Genomic DNA, 18,752 nt, shown 5'->3' with positions numbered 1-18,752 from the left:
GACCGAGACTCAGGATATAGGCTAAAAGATCGGAATTAGAGCCTGAATATCCCGAACCCGCTTCTCTGGAGGATAGACCCGAAACTGCGCCGAGTCCAGAACCGCTCCGATGAAGAGGAGTTTCTAAGACGGGCACAGGTGTGAATTCGGCACGCTGATGGAGAACCCCCGCAGGTGCAGGAGGTCGGCTGTAGTCTGGAGGTGGGAGACGACTGACTGGGGCGAGCCCATCTTCAACAACCAGTCGTCGAGATAGGGGAAGACTGGAACCCCTGATCTGAGCAGATGAGCTGCGACCACCACCATCACTTTCGTGGACACCCGAGGGGCACTGGTGAGGCCGAAGGGGTGCACGGTAAACTAAAAGTGTTCGTGGCCTACCATGAACAGCAGGTAGCGCCGGCAGGACTGGGATGTAGAAATATACGTCATGCAAGTCCAACGCAACCATCCAGTCTCCAGGGTCTAGGGCAGCTAAGACCTGAGCTAAAGTCAGCATCTTGAACTCTTCCTTCCGGAGGAAGCCGTTGATGTCCCGGAGGTCCAAGATAGGGCGTAGGCCTCCTTTGCCCTTCTTGGGTACCAGAAAGTAGTGGGAATAGCAACCACGTCCTACTTCTGTCCCAGGAACGCGCTCGACGGCCTCCTTGGCTAAGAGGGCCGTAACTTCCTCCTGCAGAAGCTGCAAGTGATCCCCGACTGTAGGAAGGTGGCTACCTGACTAGGGTTACCCCAGATTTTTTGCCTTGTGTTTAGCTGGTTTTCGACTTAGTTGGCCTGGTTCCCTGCTAATCAGGACCCCAGGCTATCTGCTCTCTCTGTAAAATGGATTCCATGTGCCCTAGGTGCATAACTAGCTTTGGCTTGGGTCACCTTATCAGCCCCTGTACAGAGCACTATAGGTGCCCAGGGCATAGGTGCATCCAAGGCCTACCAGGGGCTGCAGCATATCTTTTGCCACCCCTGGCTGGCTATCTAAATTGACACAACTGGCTGATCACTCAGCTGGGGCAAGTGGGTGTAATCACCCCTTGCTTAGATATAGTATACCTATATCTAAACCTATATCTGGACACATATATAGCCTGTAAGCCACTCCTATGGAAGGCCTCATCAATCCTGGAGGCAGAGTGCGTGGTTTTATGTGAGATGGTGCTCTGGCATGAGCTGAGCCTGTCTGCAGCTGTCGGGAACAACTCCCTAAGCTGATCCGGGATAATGCCATACCATATACTCTTAAGCGCCTTATAATCCTCGCGGTTATATAGCAACTTTGGTTTGGCTTTATCAAAACATGTCGTGTAAGGTGTCATACGAATTGGAATACTACCCCCTCGCCAGTTCTGGCGACGGGGGTAGCATTCCACCCTTCTAGAGGGAGAAGACATGTTACTTTACTGAAACGCGGTTGATTTAAAATGAGCCTCAGATCCACAAAATGGATGCCCCTGCCACAGACACGGGTCTGGCCTCCTGCTGCTGACCGAAACCCGGCAGAGGAGGCCTGGACAAAGAGTTTCCTGTCACAGGGCGGTGTCAAACCACCCCAGACAGGAGATAGTGGATTGGAGTAGGGAGGTTTCAAAGAAACCAGACACTGCATGGGGAGCACAAGGCTGCCCCTTGCATAATCCGGCCAAACCGGTTCTGGGGCCTCCCAGCCCCTGTCCCAGCGCGGCCAGGATCAAAGGAGAGGGGTGTAACCACCCCCTTCCTGGGTCCCACCCATAGGAGGGGACCTAGCAGGATGTCCAACCCCCGAGATTCGAATAAGAGGGGGAGCAGTCCCAATGGAACTCAGATCATCCTGAAGAAACATAAGAAACGAATTCTGGACCCTTCGACTTTCTACACGACGTGAGAAGACTGAAGAATCTCCCTTGTGGTCAAGGAGTGACCACCCTGTGCAAACAGGCACCATCCAGCCCTCGACCCTTGCTTTGTTGCAGTTCCCGCCGGAACTCGAGCGACAGAGATTGACGAGATCAAGCTTGCCTGCCTTCTACCTGCCCGATCCACAGTCCCTGCAGAGCTGAGACCCGTGGAGGCGACCGGAAGCGTGGGGCACGCCATCTTGAAAAGGCCACGAGACGCTGACCGTGCAGCCCACGAGTGATCCTCGAAGCTGTGCACCGGGGTTTGAGAAGCCCCATCCCCGAGCTCCACTTGCACCAAAGCTCACCCCTCCACACTCGACGAGTGCTGCGTGGGACCCTGCTGCTTGTGTGCGCTCGACGCGTTGGCCCGGTCACTTGCCAGTTGGCTTGTGGCCCCTGTGCCGACGAAACTTGAAATACGACTCGCTTTTCTGGTTGCTCCAGATCTGCACCAGCTCCTGTGAAAAGGAGCACCCACTCTGACCCTCCTGGTTCGAGTGATAAGCAATCTCCCGGTTCCGCGTGGATTGCTTTTGCCAAGTGCTGTTTGCTGCAATCTTGAAGCCGACGGTGCTGACGGCGAGAGCCTACGTGGGACAGATCGTGACCTGCTCCTGGACGTCGCAGATGCCCCAGAGCCCACGTGACAGCGGAGAGAAGCCTATCGACAACCGCCTGATTGCGCCCAACATTGCCTGGTTCCGTCCTGGTTCCACCCTGGTCACTGCTGAGTGACCCAGACTCTGTCCCCTCTGCTTTCAGGTACTTTTCTACTTCGATCCACCCTTGGATCGCACCGGACACTTCTGCTTCACAGCGCCTGCAGCTGCAACAGCTTCAAGCACCAAGAACCTGCGTGACAGAACCCGACGCCACTTCGACCCTGTGCACCCACGGCCTGTGGGTGAGGTAACATTGCAACGCCGGTGTCTATACACTGGTACACACCTCTAGGGTCTGTGTCTAAAGTTTTGTGTTCCTAGGTTCAGCGGAAGTATCTTTTAATTCACTTTAACTGACTTTTACGCACCATTGACAGTGCATTGGTGCGCGCCGCACTTTCCGTGCTGCACCCGTCTCCTGTGGGCTACTCCCGACTTCATCATTGCTAGTCCTGACTGCTCCCAGCGAATCTCTAGGCCCTAGGCCTAACCATTGTTCGATAAGTGTTACTTATACCACTTTTTTAATATATGGTCTGAGTGGCCACCCGCCCTCATCCATAATTGTGCAACTTTATATGTGTAACAGTGCTTTTGATTTAACGCTTGTGCCCCTTTCCTCATAAAGAGTACTGGGGAGTAATTTAGAAATAAATACATATATTTTTATAATATATACTTGTGTGGTGTCCTTTCATTTGATTACAGGATTGTATGTGGTAAAACAGCTCGCTTAACACGACCTCTTAAGTTAAGCCTTTAAGGCTGCTTAGTCCATGCTACCACTAGGATAGCTTGTCTAACAAGGTTGACTTACAACCTGACATCTTTGGGGTTTGTTTGGACTGATACCAAGTGGTTCCAGAATTGGAAACACTACATATCAGGCCAACTTCTCACACCGACATGCAGCGGTATTGCGGTGGCATGGCTGGAAGGGTCGCCTCGAAGGGGAAGGAGTAGCCCCCTCGGACGATTTGCAGCACCCACCTGTCTGACGTGATGGTACGCCAGTGGAGGAGGTGATGGCGGACCCTGCGCTCCACTGGCGTCATATGGGCCTGAAAGCTCGGACTAGGAAGGCTTTGAGGGGGATGCTTCGGGAGTGGATGTGAACTGGCCTTGCCGTTGTCCCCCGGCACCGCCACGGTGGTTGCTACGTCCACGGCCATGTTGAGGCTGTTTCTGCGGCCTGTGGCTGGCTGGACGTGTGGGTGCGCATCTTCCTTGGCCACGAAAGGGGCGAAAAGTAGAAGTCTGCTGTCGCTGGCCCGACAGGCTCAAGGACTAGGCCGTAGCCCTGGAGTCCTTGAAACGCTCAAGCGCACTGTCTGCTTTGTCGCCGAAGAGGCGACAGTCATCGAAGGGCATGTCCATGAGCGTGGCTGGACATCCCCCGAGAAATTGGTAGACCTCAGCCAGGCGTGGCGGCGAACCGCCACTATCGTGGAAATCGCCCTGCCCAGCGAGTCCGTGGTATCCAGTCCACACCTGATTGAATAACGTGCTGCGTCATGCCCCTCAGCAAGGGCTTGGGCGAGCCGGGTTCGGGCCTCCTCCGGACACCGAGGCAGCACGTCCGCAACCGTGTCCCACAAAGAGTGGGTATAACGGCCCAAAAGGCAAGCGGTGTTGATAGACCGCAACACCAAACTTAATGAGGAGAACAGTTTCTTCCAAAACTGGTCAAACCTTTTGGATTCCCGATCCGGGGGAGCAGTCAGGAATGAGGTCTGGGACGTAGAGGCCTGGATCACCAGGCTCTCGGGTGTGGGGTGCACGGACAGAGCTAGGGTCGGACAGAGCTAGGGTCGCCCGGAGCCGGGCGGTGGCGTCGGGCCACGTTCCGATCCACAGGGGGCACTATAGAGTGCTTGGAACAAGTGCCCGTCAGAACGTCCGTGAGGGCCTCATTGAACAGCAGTAGAGGTTGCGAGGAGCTTACTGGCGGATGAAGCACCGCAGTGAGGAGGTTAGTCCTCACAGCAGCAGCAGGGAGATAAAGAGCCAAGGCTGTGGCTGCCCTGCGCAACACCACACAATAGGTAGCACCCTTCTCCGTAGCCAGGGAGGAAGGAGAATGAATCCAGTGTCAGGAGAAGTATCCAGACCACTGCCTTCCCTAGCTCATCTGCCCAGTCCTGGCTCAACTGGCACTGCTGTGCCAGAGGGTCCTCTGACGCCGCCCAGTCCTCCCCTTCATCAGTGTCCTAGTAAACAGGCAGAAATGACGGAGCCGGGTCATAGTTGAAGGCCTCACCCATCGACGTCGGAGACGGCGCCGAGCGGCACCGCTCCGACTGCGAACCCGGACTAAAACCGGGGATGGGGTTGTCCGAAGACGGCACCGGGAGCGACATCATAGGGGTTGGCGCCAGCGGAGGAGTCGTGAGGTCTACTGCCGTCAACCGGGATCCAGGCCTGGATCCCACGGGGCCCTGCGGCGTCGGGACCGAAGTCGCCGACGGCGCCGAGGCCGAAGCCGCCGGCCTGCCAGGGCCCCTAGTCGGGTCTGCGGGGCCCGAAGGCGCGCTGACAGGCCTGGACAGAGGGAAGTGAGTCCTCATGGCTACGAGGAAGTCACCTATCTCCTACGACGTCGCTTGCAGCGTAGGGACCGAAGGTATGAAGCTGGAAGACGCCTGCGGACCCACGCTGGCGGTATACCCGAACCCTCAGCTGCGTCGCGCGACCGAGGGTTCACCTACTAGACTCCAAAGTATTACCTTTGGAGTCTAATAGGTGACTCAGTCACCCAAGGGAGGAAAGACTGTGGTAAAGCCACCATCATGCACATAAAGTGGTAGATATAAGGATAGGATCTACCAACTGAGCATAAGTCCTGTTGTCTAATGGGTGGGTTCCTGGTACGGGATCGCTTTCCTGCTGCGATGCTAGAGGGGGAATCTGCTACATATCAGTTCAATAGAAAGAACAAAGTCTCCCCTTCCCAACAGAACCTCGTTCGACACTGATCAGTGCTTTTAAACTGAAAAGCGATATAATACCACTGATATCAGGGAGAGCCTGCACAACACTCCTCCCAACCCCCCCACCCACCCCCACCCGCAACAGGGAAGAGATGGGACAACCCTGTCTTGTTCCTCTTTGGATGTTAAAAGTGGAGGTCACCACGCCATTTAACAAGATCTTTGCGGAGGCTCCCTGATAACAATTTATCATAGTCTGAATAAAAATTGGGCCAAAGCCCATAGACCTAAGAACTTCCCAGAGGTACACCCAACAGACTCTATTGAACACCTTGGCCACGTCAAGGGCTACTACAGCCAAGGGATCCGATCTTGCCATAGCCAAATTGATGTTACCAATTAGCTGTTGCATCTGCTCCTGAATATACCTCCGAGGTATAAACCCCTTTTAACACCTTGGCTGCTCTTGAGGATCCTCTACGGTGCTGGGCCATAATGTTAATTGGTGTGATCATGACGTGCTCAGCTCATCATGTGCACCCTAGAGGTATACCTCATGACAAGCTGAGCTCGTCATGAGCATCGAAGGGGTTAATAAGCATTTAACGAATTGAGGGCCAGCCTCCCTGCCGGCATTCAGCAGGGAGATCGGTCGATAGGAGTGCGCCTTTAGGGGCTCCTTCCCCGGTTTCAGAATGAGGACTATGGTTGCTTCTTTCCAGGACCTAGGTGCCTGTTCTGTCGAGCTGTACACGGAATTAAATAAAACACCCAATATCGAAATCAACTAATCAGAGAGGAGTCTATAGACCTCACTTGGGAGCGTGTCTGTGCCAGCAGCTTTAGTCTTATTACATTTATTCATCAGATCTTTAAACTCTCTCTCGGTAATTGGCGCATCTAAGCATTCACAACTATCGATCGTCAAAGTAAAAAATTTACCTCTCAACCAAGTTTGTAGGGATTCGGGGCTGGGCACCATTTCCTCTTTATAAAGCTCGGAGAATAGGGAAAGAAGGCAGACTTGCATATCCTCAATACTACCGGACTTCTTTCCGTTTTAATTTATAATCAGTTCATTAATATTATTCTTTGATCGATCTACTCTTGCTTTCCATGCTAACAAAGCACCTGCCTTTTCACCGTACTCAAAGATCTGCAGGTTTGTAGTCAACCATTGGGCTCTGCACTTCTGGTCGAATCTTGCCCTATACTCCGGCCGGCACCTTCCAAATCCCTCAGTACTTGTGCCAACTTTTCCGAGATCCCTTGATTAAGCCGATCTCTTTCAAGCTCAAACTGGAGGATTTTCCCCTCAATAGTTTATAGCTCCCGGGCCTCTGCCCTATTCCTTGTGCATATAAGACTATGTAGCAGGCCCCTCAGGTTGGCCTTAAAGGCATCCCAGACAGTCTATGTTGGTCGAGCCGATATTCATAGATGAGTTATCTAAGGTAGCTAATTTTATGACCCTCATAATCTCAGGATCAGCCAGCATGGACCTTTTAAGTGTCCATCTGGGTTGAAAATTGTGGCTTTTTCGGGTAAAAGAGAACACCACAGGGGCATGATCGGATAAATGACTAGGCAGTACCGTTATACCAACCTATTATCTAAACTAGACCTGTCAGTTAAAATGTAATCTATTTTTGAAGAGTGACCATGCTTCTTACTATAAAACGTAAACCCCTGTTTGTCGCCCATTTTTGCCCTCCAGACATCAATGAGCTCCAAGTCATGCAGCATGTTCTTCTTAGCTCGATGAACTTGTGGTGCCCCCATATAGTAGCTCTGATTTGATCTATCTTTTCACAGATCAAGAAGAACGTTAAAATCACCTCCAATGATTAAGGGGGAGGCTACTTAGATTAATTTAGATTGTAATCTGCAGATATAGGCCGGATCGTCGGTATTGGGGCCATTAAAGGAAGCACGTCAGCTCTGAACCTCCAAAGTCCAACAGGGTCACCATCCACCTCCCAGAATGGTCGGTTTCAACAGATTTAATAGTGCAACCTGCCCCTGTTTAATCAAAATAGCTACCCCCGGGAGGAGCTACGCGGGCATCCAAGATGGTCGCGTGAGCAGAGAGCTCCCGAGACCCTCGCCGCCCTTCTTGATCTATCCTTCTGCTATCCTGGTTACTTCGATGGGCTTTTGAAGTACAACTCATCCTGATGCTGCTACACTTTCCCGGGCCGAGATCGGACTTCGGGAACCCATTTTACGCCGTCCTAAGTTTTCAGGCCTAGCCCAGGACGGGACCGGGGACTCTGCTGCTTAGAATTGCCGAGCAGTAGTTCAACAACAACGGTCGCCTGGCGTCTGCTCTGCCGGTGGTGTCGCCACTTTCACTTTCGGTTTCTGTTTCCCTGTCGAACTGATTACCGAGGATCTACATTGCATTCCTGACTCCGATGGTCTGACCAGCTATACGTCTGACCAAGCCTTGGACCGGCATTCTGTGACTTTCCCACGAAAGTGTGACTTTGGAGTCCAGAGGGTCGCTGCCATCTTCCCGCAACCAGGAAGACCCGAGAAGGTGCCGATTCCAACATGGCGACGAAGCCAGACCTGGAGAAGCGCAGGAAAGTCACCAACCGTGGGGGATCGGTCCAGACTAACGTGATTGACCGTTCTACTCAGCCAAGAGGCTCCCCCAGCGCTGCTGGCCGCGGTACTGAGGACATGAGGACGGACCCGGTAGCTGCATCGGAGGTGTCCCTTCAAGATCTAATGGCCGCCATCTCAGGAATCAAGGCGGATATGGGTCAACAATATGAGGCCATCGTGTCCAAGATAGACACTGTGGCAGTCGATGTCACCCTTATTCGAGCCGACCTGGCTAAAACTAACGAGAGGGTCAAGGAATTGGACCTTAAGGCTACCAGTCTGGTTACCGATATGGCGGAAACACAATCAGAGATCGGGAATCTCCGGTCATCGCATGATCTCTTGACCAGACGAATGGAGGCGTACGATAACCAGGCCCGACGAAACAACATTCGCCTGGTCGGGGTGCCGGAGGACAGCGGTGCAGCCTCGATCGATTTACTGGTCGAGGAGTTGATTGTTGCCAAACTTGCTCCCGCAGGCCTTAGTAAATATTTTGCGGTGGAGCGTGCATACCGCTTCCCAGGTGAACAGGTCAAACCGGGGGCCCCCCCGAGGCCTATTATTGCTAGACTATTTCACTTTCGGGACAGGGATGCCATTCTCCAGGCCTCTCGTAGGCACGGTCCGCTGAAATTTGAGAACAGCTCCATTTCCATCTACCCTGATTTTACCCCTCAGGTGCAGCGGCAGCGATCTGGATTCCTGGGAGTGAAACGTCGCCTGAGAGACATGGGACTCAAAAAAGCGATGTTGTTCCCCGCTCGTCTTCGTATTGAGTACAGAGAACGTGCTTTCTTTTTTGATCAACCGGACAGTGTTAGTGACTGGCTAGATTCATTGCCTAAGGACGACACCGAGAGCAGAGGCCCCGGAGGCACGGACGAAGGTGCATCGGCGCAAGAATGACTTTGGGTCCTGGGGTCCGATTTTGGGTTGTAACTATCTGCAGAGTATTTTTATATGCTTTTACTTTTAGGCCCAAGGGTGGGGCGGGTTGGGATAGTCTCTCCCTTCCTCCTCAGGGGTTCTTTGTGTAGATTTGTGGAAGGGGCGACAGGCACACTGCAGTTTGGGGTGGCTTATGAGTCAGCAGGGGTGCAGGTTGGGGGGTGTTGTAACAGGTTTCTGGTTGGGAGGTGGGGTTTTGGTTGTTTTTGTGTTCTATGTTTTTTCTCACATGGTACTTTATTGCTTACACGTATCCTTGCTCTGAGGTTTTGGGTGGTGGTGGTATGGGAGTCACACTGGAATGGGGGGGGGGGTTGACATGAAAGTGCTATCTTGGAACGTTAATGGTTTGGGAGACCGGATTGAACGTGGTATCGTGCTTCAACTCATTAGACGCCATTCCCCAGATGTTGTTTCCCTCCAAGAGACCCACTTGATAGGGAATGCTTGCAAAGCTCTTGACCGCCGAGGCTACCGTCTTGTGGCTCACGCTGGCTTTACATCCGGTTCCCGGGGGGTTGGTATAATGGTGAAATCCTCTTTGGACCTTGCAATTGATGTTACCCTCGACGATCGGGCCGATATGCTGCTGTTTCCGGAATGTGGGAGGGGAGGGTGGTTGTACTTGTTGCTGTTTATATTCCCCCGGGTTTGCAGGCTACCACTTATGCTGACCTTGGTAGGACTCTTCTAGGGCTTCCAGATGGTCTCCTGATTATGGGTGGGGATTTTAATTCTGTAGTCTCTGGCGCGTGTGACCGGCTACCCCCCAGGGTTCTCCCATTGTCCCAGATGTGGCTGACTAACTTGCTTGAAACCTTTGGGCTGATGGATGTTTGGCGGCTGTTGCACCCCGCACAAACTCAGTACACATTTCACTCCGGCGCCCATGGTAGCCTCTCGAGAATTGATTGCTTTTTGATGTTAACTGCCAATTCCTCCTTGGTTAGTGGGATCCGACATCTCCCTAGGGGTATTTCTGACCATTCCCCTCTGTTACTTGAGGTCTCGGTGGGCGGCTTTTCTGGCTGTAGGGTCCCTCCTATTCCTCCCTGGTATTTTAGGAATCCTCAGCTTCGTTCGAACTTGGTTAAGGCAATCGATTGTTATTTTGATGAAAATGTGGGATCGGTCGGTTCTCCTATGATTCTGTGGGAGGCCTTCAAAACTGTCATACGGGGCTCTGCGCTGTCCCTTATTGCTGCCGATAGGAAGGCGAGGAGGGAAGCTGTGTCGGCTCTTGAGGCCGAAATAACAGAACTCGAGACTGAGTTGGGTAGAGATGATACACCTGCGCTCTTGCATACCCTGGAGCTGAAACAGGCAGATTATAGAGCCCTGGTCACCGATGCTGCGAAGGTGAAGCGTATGAATCAGTTGGGTCGTTTATATGATGTAGGCGATAAGGCTAGCAAGCTCCTGGCGTGGTTGGACAAAGCTGATAGACTGAATCGTGTGGTGCCGGAAATAATCTGTTAAACGGGTGAACGTGTGACTGACCCGGGCGAGATTGTTGAATGTTTTGTGGACCATTTCCGAACAGTGTACAGCCCTGTGAGTGATCGTGATGAGGCTGATTCCTGTTTGCTTTTGCGCGACATCGCATTGCCTTGTGTGTCGGAGGAGGATAGATTGGCCCTAGAGGCGCCGTTCACTGTGGATGAGATTGCCGTCGCCATTAGGTCTTTGCGTTCGGGCAAAGCAATGGGGCCCAACGGTTTGCCTATCGAACTTTACAAACTACGACTGGACAAAATGGCCGCCCATCTGCGTACTATGTTTCTTGATGCGCTCGAAGAGGGCCTCCTTCCCCCCGAACAGCGCCTGGCTACCATAGTGGTCATTCACAAGGACGGCAAACCGCGTGACCACTGTGCCTCGTATCGCCCCATTTCATTGCTTAACGCTGAGCCTAAGATCCTGGCCAAAGTTCTGGCTAATCGTTTATTAACAGTGATTTGTGACTTGATCCATCCGGATCAGTCCGGTTTTATCCCCTACAGGAATACGGCTCTCAATCTCCGCAGGCTCCATAGTGTCCTCGCGAGAGCTGAGACTCTCTCTGAACCCGCAGTGGTGGCGTCCTTGGACGCCACAATGGCTTTTGACACCATTGAGTGGCCGTACTTATGGGCTGCACTTTCTAAGTTTGGCTTCGGTCCTGGTTTCATTTCATGGATGCGGCTCCTGTATGAGCAGCCATTAGCCCAGGTCGTAGTAAACGGCAGAGCTTCTGCATCTTTTCCGCTGGGACGTGGCACCCATCAGGGGTGCCCACTCTCTCCACTTCTTTTTGCATTGGCGCTGGAACCCCTCGCAGCGTGGCTCCGTTGGGAGCCCTCAATAAAAGGGATCCAGTGGACAACGGATCTCGAGGATCGTGTCTCGCTATACGCGGACGACATTCTTCTTTATTTCACGTCACCTCAGAAGTCTCTCAACGTGCTCTACGATGTGCTCACCTCCTTTGGGAAGAACTCCGGGCTTGTTATTAACTGGACCAAATCATGTGTCTATGTTATAGCGGGGGTGCTGCCGCCGCTGCCCCGCAGATTCCCGATTCAAGTGGCTGCGGATGGCTTTAAATATTTGGGGATTTTTATAACTATGGACTCCTCCGTTCGATATGACCGGAATTTCTATGCTCCTCTTCGTCGCCTCAAACAGGATGTACGAAGGTGGCATGATTTGCCGTTATCCTCGCTGGGACGAGCGGCACTTTTTAAAATGATGTCCCTCCCCAGGTTTTTATATGCCTTACAGAATTTTTTCGACCCTGTTCCCTCCCGTTATTTCCGTGAGGTGGAGGGCCTTCAGAGGCAGTTAATCTGGGACGGACGGGCCCGTATTTCCCTATCAAAACTCGCGCTTCCATGGTATGATGGCGGTATAGCTTTGCCTGATATCAGGCGTTATTATTGGGCCTCGCAATTGAGTGCGATCAACCATGTGACATATTCTCCAGGGCCCACTCCCGCTTTCGCCATGGATAAACTCCTGCTGCCGGGCGGCAACTTTAACAGAGCCTTATATTCGAAGCCACCACTCTGGCTTCTGACTGGCCCGACGAAGTGTGCCGTGCGTGCATGGAAGGACGCGACTGTGGCTACGGGTTGGAGTGATAGATTGACGCGCATGACCCCTCTGTATGATTCTGAACGGCTGGGTAACCTGTGGCGTACGAAAGGGTTCGATAGGTGGGATATGATTGGTATTAGCAAGGTGGAGGATCTTTGGGCCAGAGGCACAGTCAAGTCCTTTGAGGCCCTGAAGTTAGAATATCAACTGGACGACAAGGAATATTTTCGCTACCTATAGGTACGGCACGCCCTGCTTTCCACCTTCCCCCCGGGGACAGACATTCCCCAGTCATCCCCGCTGGAAGCCCGTATTCTGGATGGCCATGTCTCGGAAAGTACGATTTCCTTAATCTACAAAAAGCTCATTAACACCAGGGCGGACCTTCTGGTGAAACTTCGGGCCTCCTGGGTGGCGGATGGCCTCAAATTAGACGATGAAGACTGGCAAATGGCGATTTCATTTCCCAAGGAGGTGGACATTCCAGCTCGGCTACGATTTGTACAACTGAAGATCCTCCACCGAGTGTATGTGACTGGTGTGAGTCTGGTACGGATGAGGCTCGCAACTGATGGACTGTGTAGGCGTGGCTGTGGAATGAATGGTACCTTTCTTCATATTTTGTGGGAATGTCCGGTTATTTCCGCTTTTTGGTCTAGGGTGCATGAGGTGATGGGGCGAGTTACTGGTGTCCCCCTCCTTCCGGAGGCGAGACGCTGCCTGCTTAATGTGTGGGAACCCACGGATTGTACGACCGCCCAGACCTTCTGGGTCACCCTAGGCAATATGATTGCTAAAAGAGACATTGCTCAACTCTGGGGCTCCCACAGACCACCGGGTGTCAGTGCATGGAAAGATAACATGGACTGGTGCATGTTTCGGGAAAAGACAGTCTATGAGGCTCGAGGTCGTCCTAAGAAATGGGGTAGAATCTGGGCACAGTGGAATGAATACCGGGGAGACATCTGTACCCCACCACTTGATTATACTGAGACTACTCCCTCATCCCCGTAATTGATGTTCCCTTTGATTAGCATCCATTTCTTCAACATTCCTTTCATTGTCTCCCTGCCCCCTACAGAACTGGTTCCATTCTCATATATTGATTTCCCCTGTCCCGAACACCCCCATGATCTAGATATTATCGCCACCATGTGAGTGTCTCTGTTTGTTTGAATTTCAACTAAATTATAAAATTGAACCTTCTCTATCCTTTATATGATGTTTATACAGTTGCACCGTATTGCATCGACTTTCGACTTTTCCGCAATGTATCGTAGTTCATGATTCACCTAGATGTCATAGCGGCCGGCCCGTTCGGGTTGTAGGCAGACGCTGTGTACTGTGCATTTGTTTAATAAAGGTTTTCACAAAAAAAAAAAATAGCTACCCCCCTACTATGGATTGTCTGCTCAGAGGTACAAAAATATTTTGAACAGGCATATTTAGAGAATATAGTGCGGCACTCTACATAGTTTAGGGTCTCCTGAATAAGGCAAATTTGGGCGGGAGAGAGCTCTAAATATTTCAGTACCAGCCTTTGTCTACGGGGGCACCTTAACCCATTAACGTTCCATGAGACAAATTTTACCTCCCTTGTCAATTAAAGGGCTCCTGCCATCAGATTGTAAAACCCACAACAAAAGGTCGATTAATAGCATGAGAATGAGGAAATCTTTTTTGTTTTTTACCCACTGCTCCCAACCCCGTGGACCCCCCCCCCCCCCCCTCCCCCTCCGACAAGTGACTCCTCAACCCATGGGAAGCCCTCCCTTGGTCTCAACCCCCTCGGGCATTAGAAAAAATGAAGTTACTTTAATATTAAAATCTATGGTATCGCTGACTAGGGGCTTTCCTTAGTGGCCTACCCCTCCTTATACTCCACCCCGTTCTTAATCTTAACAATAAGAGCATCTACCTCCTCCACCGTAAGGAAGTGATACATATGGTTATTCTACATTATACGCAATGAAGCAGGAAACCTCAGTTGGGCCTTAGCCCCCAGACTATTCAATTCCTCCAATCTCCTCCCCGACTCCCACTGTCTTGTTGCCGTGATGTGGGATATATCTGATCTAATAGAGAAGGAGAAAGGATTGGAGCAAGATTTAGATGATATAATTCCTTCTGTGAGAGCTGAGGTTAAAATTTCCTCTAACAATATATGTCAAAAAATTGACCAAGATCTTCCTGGGCTTCTGCTTAGCCAAATTTCTCTTGAATGGGTCACGATGCACCCGCTGTATCTCCTGTGCAGGGTCAATACTAGGGGAGTTCTTCAACACTGTTTATTTCAACAAAGATACTACAAACCCCTTAATGTCTGTTCCTTCAAGAGCTTCAGGTATAGTGATAAGCCTGAGGTTGTTCTTCCTCAAGTGATTTTCCAGGCGTTCATGGTCATCCATTAGTTCTTTATTCTGGGCCTATAACTTCGCCATATCTGCTGTGGAGCTAAGTAGAGCCTCCTTATTTTCGGGATCTCTAACTCTAATATGTCGGTTCGTAGAGAGACTTCCTCCAGTTTCTGAGCTAGTACCGCACAGGATGTTTGAATCACGGCCTGATTTGTCTCCTAATCTGTAAACCTACTAGCCATCTCATCCTTAAGGGCCAATAGAATGTCCGCCAAAGATCTAAATATGGCACCTGATTCAACAAACTTGTGAGGGGAATTTTGTTGATCTTGTCAATCATCTTGAGAAGCCAGGATGGAAAACCTATTAGAAAATCCGACTGTGGGATGAATGGCAGATAATGTGCCCTCAAAGCTCTCCAGCCAATCCTTCGGAGGGCTGCATGTTGCTTTGCAAAATGGTGACGTAGCGGGCGTAACAAGCGACTTACTCTGGGTAGAATCTGAAGGATGTTATACTTGCAGTCGATTAGTGCTACATGTACACTCCTGAAAACTTTCTTGGAGGCCTCCCTTTTCCGGATGCTACTTGTAAAACCGGAAGAGTCATATTGGGGGAGGCTATTGGACGAAATGGTCATGATAGAGGGTGGATGTGGAGAAGAAGGTTTTCTGTATAAGTTTGGGGCACCAAGGTTTTTTAAACGAGTGCGTCTGAAGGTTCTTAGGGCTGCCCTGGATATCTGGTTTAAGGTTAGATGTAGATGGAGGATTGGGTACTAGTCAGATTTTGCACCCATATGGGAATCTCCGGGGACCCCACTGACTGAAGGATAGTCTTGCAATCCAAATAAAAAGGGCCGGTATAACCATCTGGCCAGAGCTCGTTTCTGAAGAGGGACTCCATCCCTGGGAGGTAGTAAGGACTACGGTTGGATGTTGTTTTTCCAGGTTTACATACCTGCAACTTGCCTCTTAGTTCATAGCAGAAACGGGGGACATAAGGGGAGATTGGGAAATGAAGCAGCTCTTGCAAACTGCACATCGTAAAAATAAATAAGTTTCTATCCGGTATAGGAAGCTCATGAAAGCGAACGACATGGCATTCCCCCTGCAACATGCAGTTTGGAATCAGTCTCCTTTTGAGTTGAACATTGAAGACCATTATGAACCCTCTTTGAAACTTCTGTATAAACATGTTAAACAGGCCAGCCTAAGGAAGAACCACTTCTTTGTGACCAACAGACTCCACTACACACCTGCTAAAATTGCTAAGTTTGCCCCTCTTTCTTCCCCCAAATGTCCAAGATGCAACCTTCTTAACGCCAATGATATACATACCTTTTTTGAATGTCCTGAACTTAGAGCTTTTTGGAAGGAAGTGGGGGATGTTCTATGCAGCATTTTTAAAGTCAATATCGTGGTCAATATCTCTCTGGTAATATTTGAGGATGATAGTGTGTCCGGGAAAAACCTACCGCAGCTACATAGAGGGTTGCTGCTATACCTGGTACTATTAGCCCGGAGAGAGATCTGCATGAAGTGGAAAGAGCCACGGCCTCTGAGGTGCAAGGATTGGCTTAAAGCTACGTTTGCTATGGCCGGTTTGGATCAAGGAGGAGTTAGGGAAATCGAAGCGAACATCTGCAGGATCTAGCGTTCTGGGGCCTAGACTTGAGACTGGTAAAATCTCCCCTGGTCCTTCCCGGTCCAATGATTACACCAAGCCAACATCAAAGGGGCTGGTCTGGTTTGACCTAAGCGAATGCAGTAGCTGTAGGGCGCACAGCACGGTATGACGGCTTCATGTAAGATTGGCAGACGCTTATTGGTGAGATGAGGACCAAAAAAAACACTGACTGTGCAGCTCCTGCCAGCTGCTGTAGCAGAGTGGCTCAAACGGATTCCAGGATGTATATTTATGACACCAGTAGAGAAGGGCGGTGCTACATCCTCATTCCTGCCATGCTGGACCCTTGGCCTTTCGGGTCCATCCCCAGTGACAGCAGCAAAGGGGGAATCCTCTGGTCCAAGCATCCCAAAGGTAGAAAATAACCTCCACATCCTACTACTTCAGTAGTGTGGCAAAAGTGGAGATGACGTTGTCCACACTAAAGGAGTTAAAACTCTACTTATCTTGAGTGAAGCACAAATGAACACACAAAATATCCCACCTATTCATACAAAAAGATGTAAGCTCTTATTGGCTTTATTGTGAATAAAATGTATAACATGAAAAGAAATTCTATATATAAAATTAATACCCAAACAGCAGAGTTTCGCAACTATATCAATTGATCATTTTAAAAGGAAATAGTAACAATCCCTTAATTTTGTTTCAACAATTCTGTAATTTTGCAAATGTGCGGGCACTGCGAAACATCAGAACAAAGAAAGAAATACTGCAATTGATAGCCAGCAACAAGCAGGCACATTCAAGTCAATAAAGCAACCTGCTTGACAACTACTCACAAATGTCAACTTATTTGAATTATTCAGTTGAAATACTGTAACACCGTAGAGGCTACTTACCTCCCGTAAAAGAAGAATGAATGATGCAAAATAAAATACATAAACCATTCCCACAAGCCAATGGAGAAACATGGTGGTGCCAGGAGCAGACTGAAAGCTCAGTTCTCGATCTTTCAACGTAGCATCAAACATTTCCTGTAAGAAAAATTTGTATTTTTATAGAGGCTTTTACTCTGTTACTAACTTCCTAAACGTAACAATTTATTATATTTCGAGAAATTAGAATAACAGCCAAAGATGATTTAAAGGCTACTCACTGTGCTTTCAATAAAAGTTACCAAAGAATTTCAAATACCTTCCTGCAGATTCTCACATTTTGAAAATAGCTGTAGATATTAGACTCAACTCACAAAACGTTCCAACATAAGCACAACTCAAAGGCTGGTGATCCCCCGACGACACGGACGTAATTTCAAGTGTACTTTGCACCTCTGCTATTTCCTATACCCAGTCGACATAGAGACTACAGAGGAATCTTCTTTGAGGATTGAAGGCAAGATGATTAAAGAGAGAATTCCTCAAAAATGTGCAATTCTTCGAATGGTTGATTTAGCATGGGGATTAAGTTGCTAGCAAAACTGAAAGCAGAATTAGAGGCTTACCGGAGGTTGGCAGCCAGGCCGAACATCAACCCACCCCTGGGCCAAATCTAGCTGACTAGGGCTGAAACCTAAGAATAGCAGGAATAAGCAGCAGGCTGCATACACCGTCCTGTGAAACCAAGCCACCCTGCTTAGAGAGCATACCTGTGCTCGGTCATGGGTCATTGGCTCTAGGTGCAAGTCATTCACCAGCTATGTACAACATTTGGCGATGAGTAACTTTGTCTAGGTACAGGACACAATCTTTGGCCAGGCCCTCACCTGGCCATCTCTGCCATATAACTAATTCTGCCCAGCCTCAGCAATGTATTGTCCAGTATTTTCCTGTTTGAAAATTACACCTTTTACCAAGTAACTGCCCAAATGAACACGTTATTTCCCTTTGGTTAAGCTTCTTTCAAGTCGCAACTGTATCTAGACACAGAATCCTCACCTTTTGAATATTCCCCAGACATCCTATTGGATCCAGAAACTTTTCAATAGTACCTCCGTGCGCTGGAAGGTGGTACCTTGAGCTCCGCACGGACGCCGTTCCATTCCGGAAGTGACGTGCGGGCCTATACAGATATCACTTCTGCACACTCACACAAGTTGCTTTAGAGGCTGTCCACGCCACCAGACATTGAGCCCCAAAAGCACATGGATGAACAAGTGTGTAGATTCCTAGACTTAGGATCTTATTAGGGAGTAAAGTCTGATCACAGAATGGCAAGGGTTGGTGAGGAATACACAGCTAGATAGTTTCTCTACCAGAAGGTATTTTACCAAAGACAAGTAATTTGTTCTTCTGATGGAGACTTCCAGCTACATTTTCTTCACCTTTTGAATAGATACCAAAGCAGTACCCACAGGAGGTGGGCTGTGAACGGGCTCAAACCAGAGAGCTGGCAAAATGCCCTTCTAGTCGACCTTGGCTGTCAAAACAACAGTGCTTTGTGAATGATTGGAGGGACGCCCAAGTAGCTGTCTAGCAGATGTCTAGGAAAGAGACACAGTGGTAGCAGCTTTTACCCTCGTGGAGTGGGCTCACAAGACTTCTAGAGGCTGCTTCTTTGCCAATGCAAAGCAGATCTTAATGCACAGCACAATCCAATTGGAGATGGTACTGTTCCGCACAGCCTTGCCTTTTTCTGCTCTTGAGAACCCCAAAA

At 50.0% G+C, this 18,752-nt stretch overlaps 1 protein-coding gene across 1 annotated transcript in view; it reads right to left on the bottom strand.

Moving 5' to 3' along the window:
• MARCHF6 (membrane associated ring-CH-type finger 6) overlaps positions 1-18,752 on the bottom strand; it is a 1,612,715-nt gene that overhangs the window by 950,033 nt on the left and 643,930 nt on the right. Inside the window, exon 15 of the mRNA XM_086965293.1 lies at positions 17,000-17,134. Coding sequence (XP_086821419.1) covers positions 17,000-17,134 — 135 coding nt within the window. The remainder of the gene's footprint in view (positions 1-16,999; positions 17,135-18,752) is intronic.

Source organism: Lissotriton vulgaris, chromosome 4_1 (assembly GCF_964263255.1).
Source record: "Lissotriton vulgaris chromosome 4_1, aLisVul1.2, whole genome shotgun sequence".
NCBI lineage: Eukaryota > Metazoa > Chordata > Amphibia > Caudata > Salamandridae > Lissotriton > Lissotriton vulgaris.
This window is presented reverse-complemented; position numbering and strand designations above follow the sequence as displayed.